The 12,597-nt window shown below is 39.8% G+C and overlaps 1 protein-coding gene across 9 annotated transcripts in view; it reads left to right on the top strand.

The window, feature by feature from the left end:
* NTRK2 (neurotrophic receptor tyrosine kinase 2) overlaps nt 1-12,597 on the top strand; it is a 179,049-nt gene that overhangs the window by 47,658 nt on the left and 118,794 nt on the right. For 3 of the 9 annotated variants that reach the window (XM_083576704.1, XM_083576711.1, XM_083576710.1), the window contains 5 exons: nt 1,785-1,921; nt 4,206-4,338; nt 5,372-5,671; nt 10,772-10,822; nt 11,720-11,752. In XM_083576704.1, the coding sequence (XP_083432830.1) occupies nt 1,785-1,921; nt 4,206-4,338; nt 5,372-5,671; nt 10,772-10,822; nt 11,720-11,752 (654 nt within the window). The remainder of the gene's footprint in view (nt 1-1,784; nt 1,922-4,205; nt 4,339-5,371; nt 5,672-10,771; nt 10,823-11,719; nt 11,753-12,597) is intronic. The other 6 variants (XM_083576712.1, XM_083576709.1, XM_083576705.1 and 3 more) reach the window with 5 other exon arrangements.

Raw genomic sequence — 12,597 nt, 5'->3', positions numbered from 1 at the left:
CTAAGAAAAAGCGTGACATTCTGGCATCAAATCAGAAACCAGGATGGCTTCTTTAAATCTGGGACTGTGCCTGGAAAATAGGGACACTTGGAGGGTCTGATATCATGATAACAATACTGAATGTATTGAAATCAGTGAGCATGATCTGTCTCCTTCTTGTGGGTGAAATGGCACACATGAGCAGCCCTGGCAAGGCCAGACCCAGAGAAGTTTTGGGAGAAAGCTGCTAATCTAGTGAGCAGTCTCTCTCTTTTTTAAAATAATATTTATTAAAAGTTTAAAGATTACAGAAAGAATAAAAAAGGAAAAATGAAAAGTTAAACAAAACAAATCAATACATTACAATACATAGGAAAAAAAACAAAAAACAATACAGCAAAACAAAAAAAGCAAAAACAATTAAAAACACATTGTACCTACACACACCGCCACCGGACCTTTAAATAAGGCTTCAACATCCAATATTTCCATATCTTTGTCTTTCATTTACTTGTTTCATCGACCTCCTCACACCTCCCTTTTTTGTATTCTAATTCAGTTAGCTATTTCAGCAAATCCTTTCCATCTTTCTCAATTTTTGTTCTATAATTTATCTTAACACAATCTAACCTTAATTTTTCCACTTTGGCCCATTAACAATCTATTTTTACTTAATTCTTTATAACATTTCTGCTAAAGCCATATAACTTCATTCCAGCATCCTTCTAACATTCATTAATTTTACAGTATTTCTGTAAATAAACTTTTAATTTTTTTCCAATCTTCTTCCACCGACTCTTCTCCCTGGTCTCGGATTCTGCCAGTCATTTCCGCCATCTAGTGAGCAGTCTCAAGCAGATGGGGAGAGCAGTCAGTGAGCAAAGGGAGGCTGCTTGCCCAGTCCTCAATATAGGCATCTTTTTCAAGATATGGAAGGAAGTTTCTTTTGAGTGATATTTTACTAAATGTATTACATTTCATGTTTAGAAATGCAATATTTCTCCTCAGATTGGGAACCCAGAATATAGGATATTCCTGTATACAAAGCACACCAACTTCAAAATGACTTAAAATGAACAAGTTCAAATCCCTTAAGTATTGCGGAAAACCCAGATTTGAAAAAAAAACTTACTGACATTGATTTTAACTGAGCGTGGCCTGGTTCAGTTGTTTGTGGTTCTTGCCAGAAGGAAAACCCTAGTGGTTTCACTTTGAAATGGAAAAATTCTGGCTATAAAGCTGAAGGTTGCAAACTAAAAGGAAAGTTTATTAGAAGTTTCACTTTCATTGGTTTTGCCAGAGGGAGGAGGGATTCAGAGTATATGTGTGGCCTGAACTGATTGTGTGAGTACCGATGATTAATCATGGAGAAAATTTTAATCTGCATTTAAGCCTTTCATTTCTCTGCTGAACTAAAGCTTGCGGTCCTGGTGATAATTCTTCATAGGTGGTATATAATAATTGGCAGCAGGGTGAAGTGATTCAAAAAACATTACACACTAATTGTTATAAAAAAAACATTGCTTGTGATGGGGATGTTCTATGTTGTTGGCATCATGGACATATTATAGTCACTTCATGGAGTTTTCCTTATTATTTTCAGTGGCTTCTTTTGAGGAGCCTTAAGAACTAAGTTGGTTCCCATTTCTTCATATAACTGTGTTTTGATATGCCAAAATAATATTTGAAAAGTCTGTTCACAAGTGTTATGTTCAAATAGTTTATGAGAACCAAGATGCATATGGTTCACCTGTGATATTTGCTGAAAGCGTGGCATAGAGATTTCTCTCTTTCTTGCTTCGTAGGCTTGCCTTCAGTTAGGCTGAACACACAGAACCTCACTGTTATTGAAGGAAGAAGTGTCACATTGTACTGTGAGGCTACTGGAAGTCCATCACCAAGTATAGCTTGGGTTTTCAATAATATTGTTTCAAAACATGAGGTAAGAATTTCATATTGAAGTATCTGGATCTGCCAAAGCCGTTGGTTTTTAAGGAACGGTGCAAATTCCACATCCTACCTGAAGTAAAAGTGCCAGATGCAGTAATGCAGATTACATGGAATTATGCAGCTTGGAACTCTTTAAGTGCCTGTCAGGAACCCCGCAGACATTCCTCATCAGTCCTGTGAGTTAATGAATTGCCCACATCCATAGCGGGTGATGCAGTGGGTTAAACCACAGAGCCTAGGACTTGCCGATCAGAAGGTCGGCGGTTCGAATTCCAGCGACAGGGTGAGCTCCCGTTGCTCGGTCCCACCTCCTGCCAACCTAGCAGTTCGAAAGCACGTCAAAGTGCAAGTAGATAAATAGGTACCACTCCGGCGGGAAGGTAAACGGTGTTTCCGTGCGCTGCTCTGGTTTGCCAGAAGCGGCTTAGACATGCTGGCCACATGTACGCCGGCTCCCTCGGCCAATAAAGTGAGATGAGTGCCGCAACCCCAGAGTCGACCACGACTGGACCTAATGGTCAGGGGTCCCTTTACCTTTACCTTTATAGTAATACTTGCAGAGCCTATACAGTGATGTCCAAACTTTTTTCGAAGAGGGCCAGATTTGATGAAGTGAAGGGCCGTGGGGGCCGACCAAAAGGCCGACCAAAGTTATTGACCTTTTTTTAGGATTCAAGTTGTTGAGCTTTGTTGCTTTGTTTAGGGTTGGAGTTGTTGAGCTTCTTTTAGGATTGAAGTTGTTAAGGTTTGTTTTAGGATTTTACCCCAAGAAATAAACTGCCAGAGGGGCCAGATTAAACCGACCGGTGGGCCAGGTTAGGCCCCCGAAACTGACTTTGGACATGCCTGGCCTACAGCCTGAATCAGCAGAAGAAGCTGCTCACATTTAACTGGGCGTATTGTCACCTTCCCCTTATAAGCTTTTGTGGCCTTTCCACTATGTGATGCCTCTAGGCTGACATCACAATAGTGATGCTAGCCAGGAATGAAGCCCAAGGGCAGATGAATGGCAGGCACTGCAAAATGTAATTTCTTCTTCACTGGTCGTCCTCAGAGGCTCCCACTGTCTTGACCCATACTGGGCAGGATCATATCCCCGATTATTGTGAGGAATTGCCAATTGCCTCAGATAGCACACTCTTTCCTTCACAATCGTATCACTATCTACTTTTTATATAAAAATACAAACATATTTATAATGTCTGTGTAGTGAAAGAAAACTTCTGGTGGTTATTGTCATTTAATGTCCTAGATTAGGAGGCCATTAATGCAAATGGAATGGAATTTGTGGTTTGTGTTGAATACATGTGGTTAATTTTCTCATCTCAGAAAAATTGTCTGATAATTATCAGAACCCACATACAGTGAACCAGTTTAATATTTGATTTCTAGCCAAATTCTTCATGCACTAGTAAAACTATTCACCATGACAAATGCTAATAATAATGTACCTACAATTCATTAAGAATGCATTAGAGTTTTTGCTCACCTGAACATGAGCAAATTGAGGCGATGATAGGATATGAAATACTGCTTCAGTTCTTCACATGATAGATGGGCTTCTGTAAAGCAACAACACATATAGGTGTGTCTGTGTGAGAGTATGCCCTTAATCCATCTCTCACTCCTGTTTGTATGTGGGTTGGTATACCATGTGTGCATATTGATTGGAACAAGTCATGCGGCAACTTATTATCCTGCCTAATTCATACATGGTCTATGGCATTTCTTTGCATCCATTTATATGTATATGGGTATGTTCACAGTTTAGTTTCTGTGGCTAGAATTATAGTTACATAACCATAGTGAGTGCAGTGGAAGTTCTCTTGTAACAATTAAGCATTGGAAGGTATAATTTGATAGGAGGTTACTAGGGCTTTTTTTTTGTTTGACACCCAGGGCTATTCCTTATTCCCTATATAATATATTTATTTGGGGATGAAATACTGTATAAACAACTTGGAACCAGGGCACCTAGGAGATCACCTCCTCTGTATAGACCACGCTGATTGTAAAGTCTTTCTGAGGAGTCACTTGCTATAAGCAGACATTCTCAGTTATAGCACCCAGCCTCTAGAATGCCTCCCATGAGTAATTCATGAGACAGCAATTACATAGCTACAAACCAAAATATAGCCTTCAAACTAATAGGCGCTTTATGTAAATTGAATAAACTCTTTTGTAAATATGTTTAAATTCAAATAAGTTTCTTAGTATCAGATCATGTTAGGGAAACCACTCCTAACCTCTTTATTTCTCCGTTGCTTTTCTTCTAGAATGACACAAATAAGAACCCAGCTTCCCTAACCATAAAGAATATATCATCCAATGACAGTGGTGTGCAGATTTCTTGTGTAGCAGAAAATATTGTGGGCGAAGACCAAGCTTCTGTTGACCTCGTGGTGTTCTGTATGTAAATAAACTTACGTAAAATTTTAGCTGCAGATAATTGTAGCCAAGTGGTATCAGTAGAGAACAATTTTAGAATTTCTGCTCAGCCTTCTTCGAAAAGATAAAACTTTATAAAGTATATATTAGTAAGGATTAGCACTGAAGAGAAGAGTCATTAAATGCTTATGATTGTCCACCCTCAACACGCCAACAAACATCTTCCTTTGAGGTTGCTAAAGGTATTCCCTGAATTCATTGTGTATGTGCAATCTGATCAAGAGATTTAGAGTTGGAGCTTCAGTAAATCGGAGGACACTGACAATCTGTTTCTTTTTGGTCTGGCCCAATTCCATCATTTATGGCAGAAAATTGATTAATGGTGCAGAATTGCTCTTCTTTTGGCCTTAAGGCAAGAGAAGAGCGTGACCACAGACAATATTAAATCATTCATTTTCCTCTCTGTTCTAATTCTCAGAACATGCAAATATCAAAGTTTTAAGGGAACTGCACTGCATTTCAAGTTTTGCCTTGCCTAGTTATGTCAACTTCTGCTGTAAACATTACAAAATTTGCTGGAATAACGTTATAACAGAGTAGGTTCAAGCAGCAATCAGATACCTAATTATGAGGAAGTAAGACCCATTGCAGTAGTGGTTTATTTCAGATAGAAATGGATATGACTGCGCTGTCAGAAAAAGAGGTGTATGTAAATGTGAAATATATTAAAGGTTTAGGTAGAATAAACTCAGTTGTGAAGTGGGTAGGAAACACTAGTGATTGAACAATATGAAAAAGCCACTGCCCCTCCAAAAAGTGAAGAAGGAAATCATAAATCATAGCTTAAATGATCCTCTGTTATAACTTCCTCTAAAGAATGCTTTAATATATATATATATTAAAAACACAACAAATTTGCTTTTGGAATTCATTTATTCATTGCATTTATATGGATGCCAGCTGCTTTGCTTTAATGATTTAAAACAAACTGATGAATTTTCAAGGAAGAGAAAATGTAGTATACTAACATTACTCTTATTTGTTCTTAATATAGTTGCACCAAATATCACGTATCTTGAAATTCCATATCCGGACCACCACTGGTGTATTCCATTCAGCGTGAGGGGAAACCCGCAGCCTATCCTGACATGGTTGCATGATGGGGTTAAGTTGAATGAGTCCGTCTATATCTGGACTAAAATACATGTTGTAAATCAAACGGAATACCACGGCTGCCTGCAGCTGGACAACCCTACTCATGTGAACAACGGCGATTATACCTTGGTGGCACAGAATCAATATGGAAAAGATGAAGCCAGCATTTCTGCGTACTTTATGGAAGATCCTGGAGGTAGTAAGTAATAATATTACTATATTATCATTGAAGCATTAATTAAGTAGGGCTGTTGTTTCTTCTTAGTTTGCTTAATGATGCTACTGAAAGTTAAGATGAGCAATTTTTTATTTTAGTTTTGCATGCAGCCTTTGGGTGGCATATTTCTATTAAAGCTGCAATCCTATACACACTTACCTTGCAGTAAGCCCCATTGAATGGAATAGAGCTTGCTTTCGAATAGCCGTGCATAGGTTTGCATTGTATGTGTGCAGTTAAGTCGTAAGGTTAGACTAGTTAAATGCTAAAAAGCGAATAAATGCAGATTTGAGAAAGTAATCTCACTAGACAGCACAGTAACCTAAACTTTGCATGATGAACTAAACCGTCTCTGGTCATTCTCATTAAATTAGTAAGTTAACATTATCAACTGACTGAAATCATTATATAAAGCAGTGGTTTTCAACCAGTGTGCCGTGGCATCCTGGAGTGCCTTGAATGATAGTCAGGGGTGCCACGGGCAACACTGGCCTCTGTCCCTCTTTCCTTCCCTCCCTCCCTCTGTTGCCCTCTTGCATCTCTGCCTCCCAAAGGCTTGCACAGCTGTTTGTTGCAGCAGCCCTGACTACAAACTCCCCAGGCGAATGGTGCGTCTGGGCTGGCCAGGGGGTGCTTCCCAGGTCCCTGTGGGGCAGTGTGAGGAGGCAGCTCTCTTTGGGGTAGGGGGGTGCAGCTCAGAGACCAGGGGTGGCAGCTGTGGCTGCCCAGAGGACGCCCAAGGAGAAGGGAGAAGAGAGGAGACTGAGGGAACACTCTGCAATGGAGGGTGTTTGAAAAAGGGTGAGAGGCTGCCAGCTCTGCAGGCAAGGGGGGACATAATTGGGCTCCTGAGCCCCACAGGGGTGCCGCAGAAAGAATGTAGTTGGTCAAGGGAGCCGTGGACTCAAAAAGATTGAAAGCCTCTGATACAAAGTATTATTTTCTTAATCTTCATGTCACTGCGAGTTAAATACAGTATTGCCCATCGGAGACGATAATTATTTCATTCATTTGCTTAACTTTCACTTCAAGCATGGTTTGTTTGTTTTTCTGCTGGATACTGAAATACTAATTATAGAGATCCAAATTGCAATCCAGTGTTCCTAGGTTATGGGTGCTATTAAATGAGAAGTTTGTCTGCACTGAAGCATCTTTGTTAATTGACACATTATTTTCTTAATGTATAGCTTAAGGCTCTCAAAATGAGAAGGATAAGTGATCATTGCATGGGGGGGTATGCCTGTGTGTGCATGCTTTTGTATTCTTCTGCCTTCCTCATTATTCACTACTACTGAAGAGATGCATTACTTCTACCTATGCACGGAGGTGCATGGAGGTTATCATATCTTGCTCTTCCAGAAATTAAACCTTATAATTTAAGCATAAGTTCCTCAATGTACAGTGATTTTTTTTTACCTTTAAACAAAAACATTTAGGGCTCCCATATTCAGCTACATTTGCAGTTTCATAGAATGCTGTTATACAGTATCTCCCTGTGAAGTTAATTAAACCAAGCTGCTTTATTCTTGTGATGCCAGTTATATAATCTCTTCTTTTATCTTTACTTTATACTGTTTTTAAGTCTTAACAAACTTGTAAATATTCAGAGATTTTAAAAACCGTAGGTTTTTTTGCTGCTTTTGTGGTGAAAAGGAAGAATAAACTCAAGCACAGTGGTAGTGGAATGGCATAATACATTGTGAAATCCCTTGGGGCACTCTATAGACCTTCATATGCCAGTAATCACCACCACTGTCTTGTTTTCCATGGTTAAACTTCATATCTCATACCTTCCTTAATAATGTAATAGTTTCACCTGTTAAGAGAAGGAAAATACCAATCAACTTCCAATACTTGTTAAATAGATCTAAATGGTTGGGGTTTCTTCCCTGCTTGAGGAAAAGAACTCTGCAAAGTAGGTTAAAACTTCCCAGGGGAGGCCAATGCAGGGTAGATGAAGATACACCCAGTGCTTTTTTTCTGGGGGGGGGGGGACGCAGGGGTACGCTTACCCCTGAACATTTTGTGAGTCTAAGTTTGGCCTCATTGAGGGGCAGTATTTCAATATGACTGGGAAAATGAAAGTACCCCTAAACATTTTTTTTAGAAAAAAAAGCACTGGATACACCTAAGGACTTACTAAAATCCTTGATTTGTTTGTGTTGGAGCCCAGTAGCAGAGAGGTGCTATAGACCAGGCATAGGCAAACTCAGCCCTCCAGATGTTTTGGGACTACAATTCCCATCATCCCTAGCTAACAGGACCAGTGGTCAGAGATAATGGGAGTTGTAGTCCCAAAACATCTGGAGGGCTGAGTTTGCATACTATGCCTGCTATAGACTACAGAAAAGACCATTGTCTCCTACAGGTTAGCATGGCAAGAGGTAACTTTGTACCTCTAGCCTAGGAAACAAATCTAAGCAAAACATTTTGTTCACTTGCTTTACTGTGCAGTTCCATTATTTGAATGTCAGTGGCATTAAAGTATTGCTACCTAAGCAGAAAGAAACTTCAGTAGATGAGGCAAATTTTGTAACGGCGCATCTGCTCCTTTTCATATCCTTTTCAAGCATCCTGACAAGGTTCTGGATTGGGGGCTGGACAGTTGGTAAACGCCCATGAGGATGTTGGCATCTTAGGGTGACTGTAGTAAATGCTTGATACCCTGGAAGCTTGCTTGTGCAGGTCTGCAGCACATTGGGTGTCAGTTGTATTTGGTCTGCCTGAAATTCTTTACCTAAAGTTCAGTTTTTCATGTGGCTTATAGTTGTTGACAAGTATTAAGAAATCAATGCTAGGTTAAACCATGTGTAGACCCCACTCCAAGATAGCTTCACTCTTGGAATATTGCAGTGTCTTGCAAACTATTTGTTTTATATTTTATGTTTGCCTTCTTCCACAATGAGAATAAAGACAAATAAAACATATATAATCTACTGTAATTGCATTCATGGTTTACATTGCTATTTAAAATAAATACAGATCAGTCTTCAAGCCTGAAATGGCTTTGATAGCTATTGTCACTGTCAGTTTTACATACTGCACAAGCCCAGTGCTATCAAGTGATGGCAGTGAGCTGATTTGAGATTCAGTAGGCTTTCCTTGAGTTACGGTTGCTGTGAATCCCACCAGTGATACTCTTGCCTTTCTGCATTTTGGGATCAGTGTAACAGGGAGCTGGAGGAGTGATGTCGGTGGAGCTGTTTGGGGCTAGATAACCATTGCTCCACCCATCCACTCCCACCCAGAAAAAACGCTGGTTAGGGCTAGATATAAGAACAGGTCAGTGGCTCACGCTCAGTTTATAAGACCAAGTAAATAGGCTACATTTGCCAACACTGTTGGCAAAACCTGAATGTGCTGCAGTCCCCAACTGGAATAGTACAAAGACAGAGGAGGCTTTACCCCGTTCTACAGAGGGAGAGGTTTTTTTTATATTCTAGTTGAAGGGAGACAGCAGTTGACCTGTTGGGACCAGTGCTCTCCTCTGGTTTTACCATTACCAGGACTTTTAATTGTATATAGCATTGTGTTCCTGTATGGGGGCATTAGGAACATACATAGCCTTTTACAAAGTCAGATCCTGGTTCTGGAAATTGCCATACAGAGACACCATTGGTCCATCTAGCCAAGTATTGTCTGCCCTGACTTGCAAGGCTATCCCGTATTTCATATCAAGGTCTCTCACCTCTATCTAGAAATGCCAGGAATTGAACTTGGGACCCCACTAAGCTATGACCCTTAAACTGTGCATGTACAAACCTTTTGACAGAATCCCATGTGTAGGGTGTTCTGAATATGGAGAAGAAGGATGTGTGTTTTCTGTGTGGGGGTACATTTCACTCCTCTGTTGCTGGCATGGAGCCACCACATTAACTGTTAGAGACAATGGTGATATATGCATACATAGTCACAAAAGAAGGTTAATTTTCATTAATAATTGCTTTATCCAATTGATCTCAGAGAAAAGCTTATCATCCAGATGGTGGGTTAGTATACAATGTGTGCCCAAAAGTTGTAAAGAGGGATTCTCAGTCTGGGCACAAGCATTTTGAAGTAAAGCTTGGCTTGAGTTCTTCTAAGAGACAGACAGACAACAGATTTTTTTGTCATGTTAATTATTAAAATGGCTCACATCTAGTTCCAAAACCTCTAATTTCCAAAAAAAAAAAAAAAAGGTAATCAAGAATCTACATATTGACCTCAGCAAGGCTGATTTGAGTGGCAGTGCTAATGGAAAATGTCCAACATGAAAGTTAAAGTTCTGATGAGATACCTTCTCAAAAAATTTTTTTTGACAATATTTCGTCAATTTGAGGTTAACAACAAACTATGAAACCACAAAAAAAATAACAGCCATTAAGAAAAGCGGGATTGTTCAAAAACTAAAGAAATTGTTTTTTTAAAAATGAATAAAAAGAAGAGCTCCTAAAAGGAAGCATAGTCTCTGAGCTTCCCAGTTCACCTCTAGATGCATCTTGACTGCTGTCTCCTTCTGAGGCTGAAATGGAAAAGGTCTAGGGTTCAGAAAATGGTCACCAAGTAACAGCACGTTCAGAGGTCTAAAGTAACAGAATGTCCCAAAGTTCTCAGTCCAAGATTTTGAGGTTAACCAGCTAAATAGCAAAGGAGTAGGTGGACTCACTCCATGCTTGGGGTGATGCAGGACATGTAAACAGGTTTCATTTACCTGTGCAGCACCATAGTTTCCCACCCCAGCCTCTGGGCAGTTTGTCAGCCGCTCCTTGTTATCTCTTCTGGATGTGATTTGAGGTTTTATAATCTACAGCAAGTCAGAAGCAGAAGTTAAAAGGTCGGCTTTGTCTATGCCACTGGCCAAAATGTCCCCCCCCCCCCGTTGTTTCCCCAAGCAAGGTGGCATATACTATACAGGTAAGCACCACAGAATCTCACAAGCAGTTTCACAAAAGTTTCCCTCACAGGCACAAAGTGGATCTTGGGCTGTTGGTTTTTGAAAAAGCTTTCAGGCCTACCCCCTTTCTAAAGGCCAGGTTGGGCAGAATCTGCAGCTAGGCACCTAGTGTCTCATAAGCAAGCTCTCACAGAGCTCTTCCTCCACAGTGCAGGATCCGGAATGCTGGTCCCCATTCCCAGATGAGACAGATCTTACAGGTAGGCACCCCAGAGTCTCACAAGCAAGCTCCCAGGAGTCTTTCTCATAGGCACCTGATCATATATGAGCTTTCCCACCATTTCATAATGATGACATCTTACTAGTAACTGGTACAATGATTACTTGACCATTAAAACATGCTACATTTTCACCTTGCATCATTGAGAGAGGTTCAAACACACTTAAATAAATGGGTTTTCCCATCAATAAAATATATGAACAGGGCCCACTATTCTCAAGTTACGCTAATCTTATCAAGTTGCAAGTTGTTCTCATTGTTCTAGAGAAATAATAAGTGACTTAGATTTTGTGTGCCCAAACTGTTTCATCATCTTGGAAGATTCAGCTTCCTAGATAAGTTTTTTTAAAAAACCTTTAAAAGTTACAAATTCAGTAGTGAGTGGTGCTATTTAGACTGTTGTGTTTCAGCCTGACATGGCTATGTTCCTTTTCTTTTAGAAAAGTGATAATTATTACATTAAAAATTCCCCAGTGCAAACCTGTTCATTCAAGTTGAATCTGAATTCTCATTTTAGGAATATTGAATATTGAATGAATGTTCTCCCAAGGCACAATATATTTATTTATTTGTTTGTTTATTTAGTTATCAAATTTGTATACCACACTATATCTGCAGATCTCAGGGTGTTTCACAAAATAAATGTGCAATGCATAATGTAAAATAGGTGAATTCAGCTGATATGTGTGGTGTAGAATATGATGCGCAAATAAGTGTATTTTGTTTTTCTCTGGAAACAGTTTAGAAGATAAAAGTGTGTGTAACTTAGGTCTGCATTTAATGTTATATGGTATCATGTGATTAAAAGCTAATTGGTTAACTGTACCTCTATGCTATATTTGTAACTTAATTATATCTTTTTCTTTTTGTTATCCAGGTAGTTCGTTCTACACCCATCTTGGTTATAGTGGTATATTTTTATTTTCTACTTCAAATATGTATATAACCTCAAATGATCAAGTAAATGACTGAAACATGTGAAAGATGGACTTTTATACAGTTTGGAATCATGAATACAGTAGATACTATTCAGCTAGATTTAGAACCTCAAAATTTGCCTTGAATTTAATATAGATATGAATTTCTTCTGAATTTTCTGAAGGGCAGTCCTTAATCCTGAGGTGGCACATTTTCCTGGAGAATGTCAGCAGGGTCAATCTTCATTGTTGTCAAGGGAGAGGGACAACATGACCCTTCCTGTCAAGCTCTGCCTAGTGAGATGAACAGTCAGGTCAAGTTGGAGCTGTAAGAGCTCTTTGAGGCTTCTCCTTCACCGGCCCAACATGCCTGAGAAGGGCCTCTGGGGATGTTTCTTTGTGTGTGTATGTGCGCAGAGTCTCTTCAAGAGCACTCCATTCCCACCTAGTCTGGAGCCAGATGTCTTGCCACTGAAGGAAAGTAGCAATTTTAATCTAAAATAAAAGTACAGCGGTACTTTGGTTGTCAAACTTAATCCATTCTGGGAGTCCATTCGACTCCCAGAACCGTTCAAAAACCAAGGAACGGCTTCCGATTGGCTGCACTCAATCAGAAGCCGCTTCAGACGTCCGGCTTCCAAAAAATGTTCGCAAACCGGAACACTTACTTCCGGGTTCGGGAGCCGATTTGTTCGGGAGCCAAGCCATTCGACAACCAAGGTACCACTATACTAGGATAGATGCTCTGGCAGCAAAAACTGTGAGGCAACAACTAATATGTGATCCTATGCCCACTCTCCCCTCTTGTCATAGGACAAGGCAGACTAAAAGTGCTCCT

The sequence above is a fragment of the Podarcis filfolensis genome (assembly GCF_964270895.1).
Source record: "Podarcis filfolensis genome assembly, chromosome: 11".
Taxonomy (NCBI): Eukaryota; Metazoa; Chordata; class Lepidosauria; order Squamata; family Lacertidae; genus Podarcis; species Podarcis filfolensis.
This window is presented reverse-complemented; position numbering and strand designations above follow the sequence as displayed.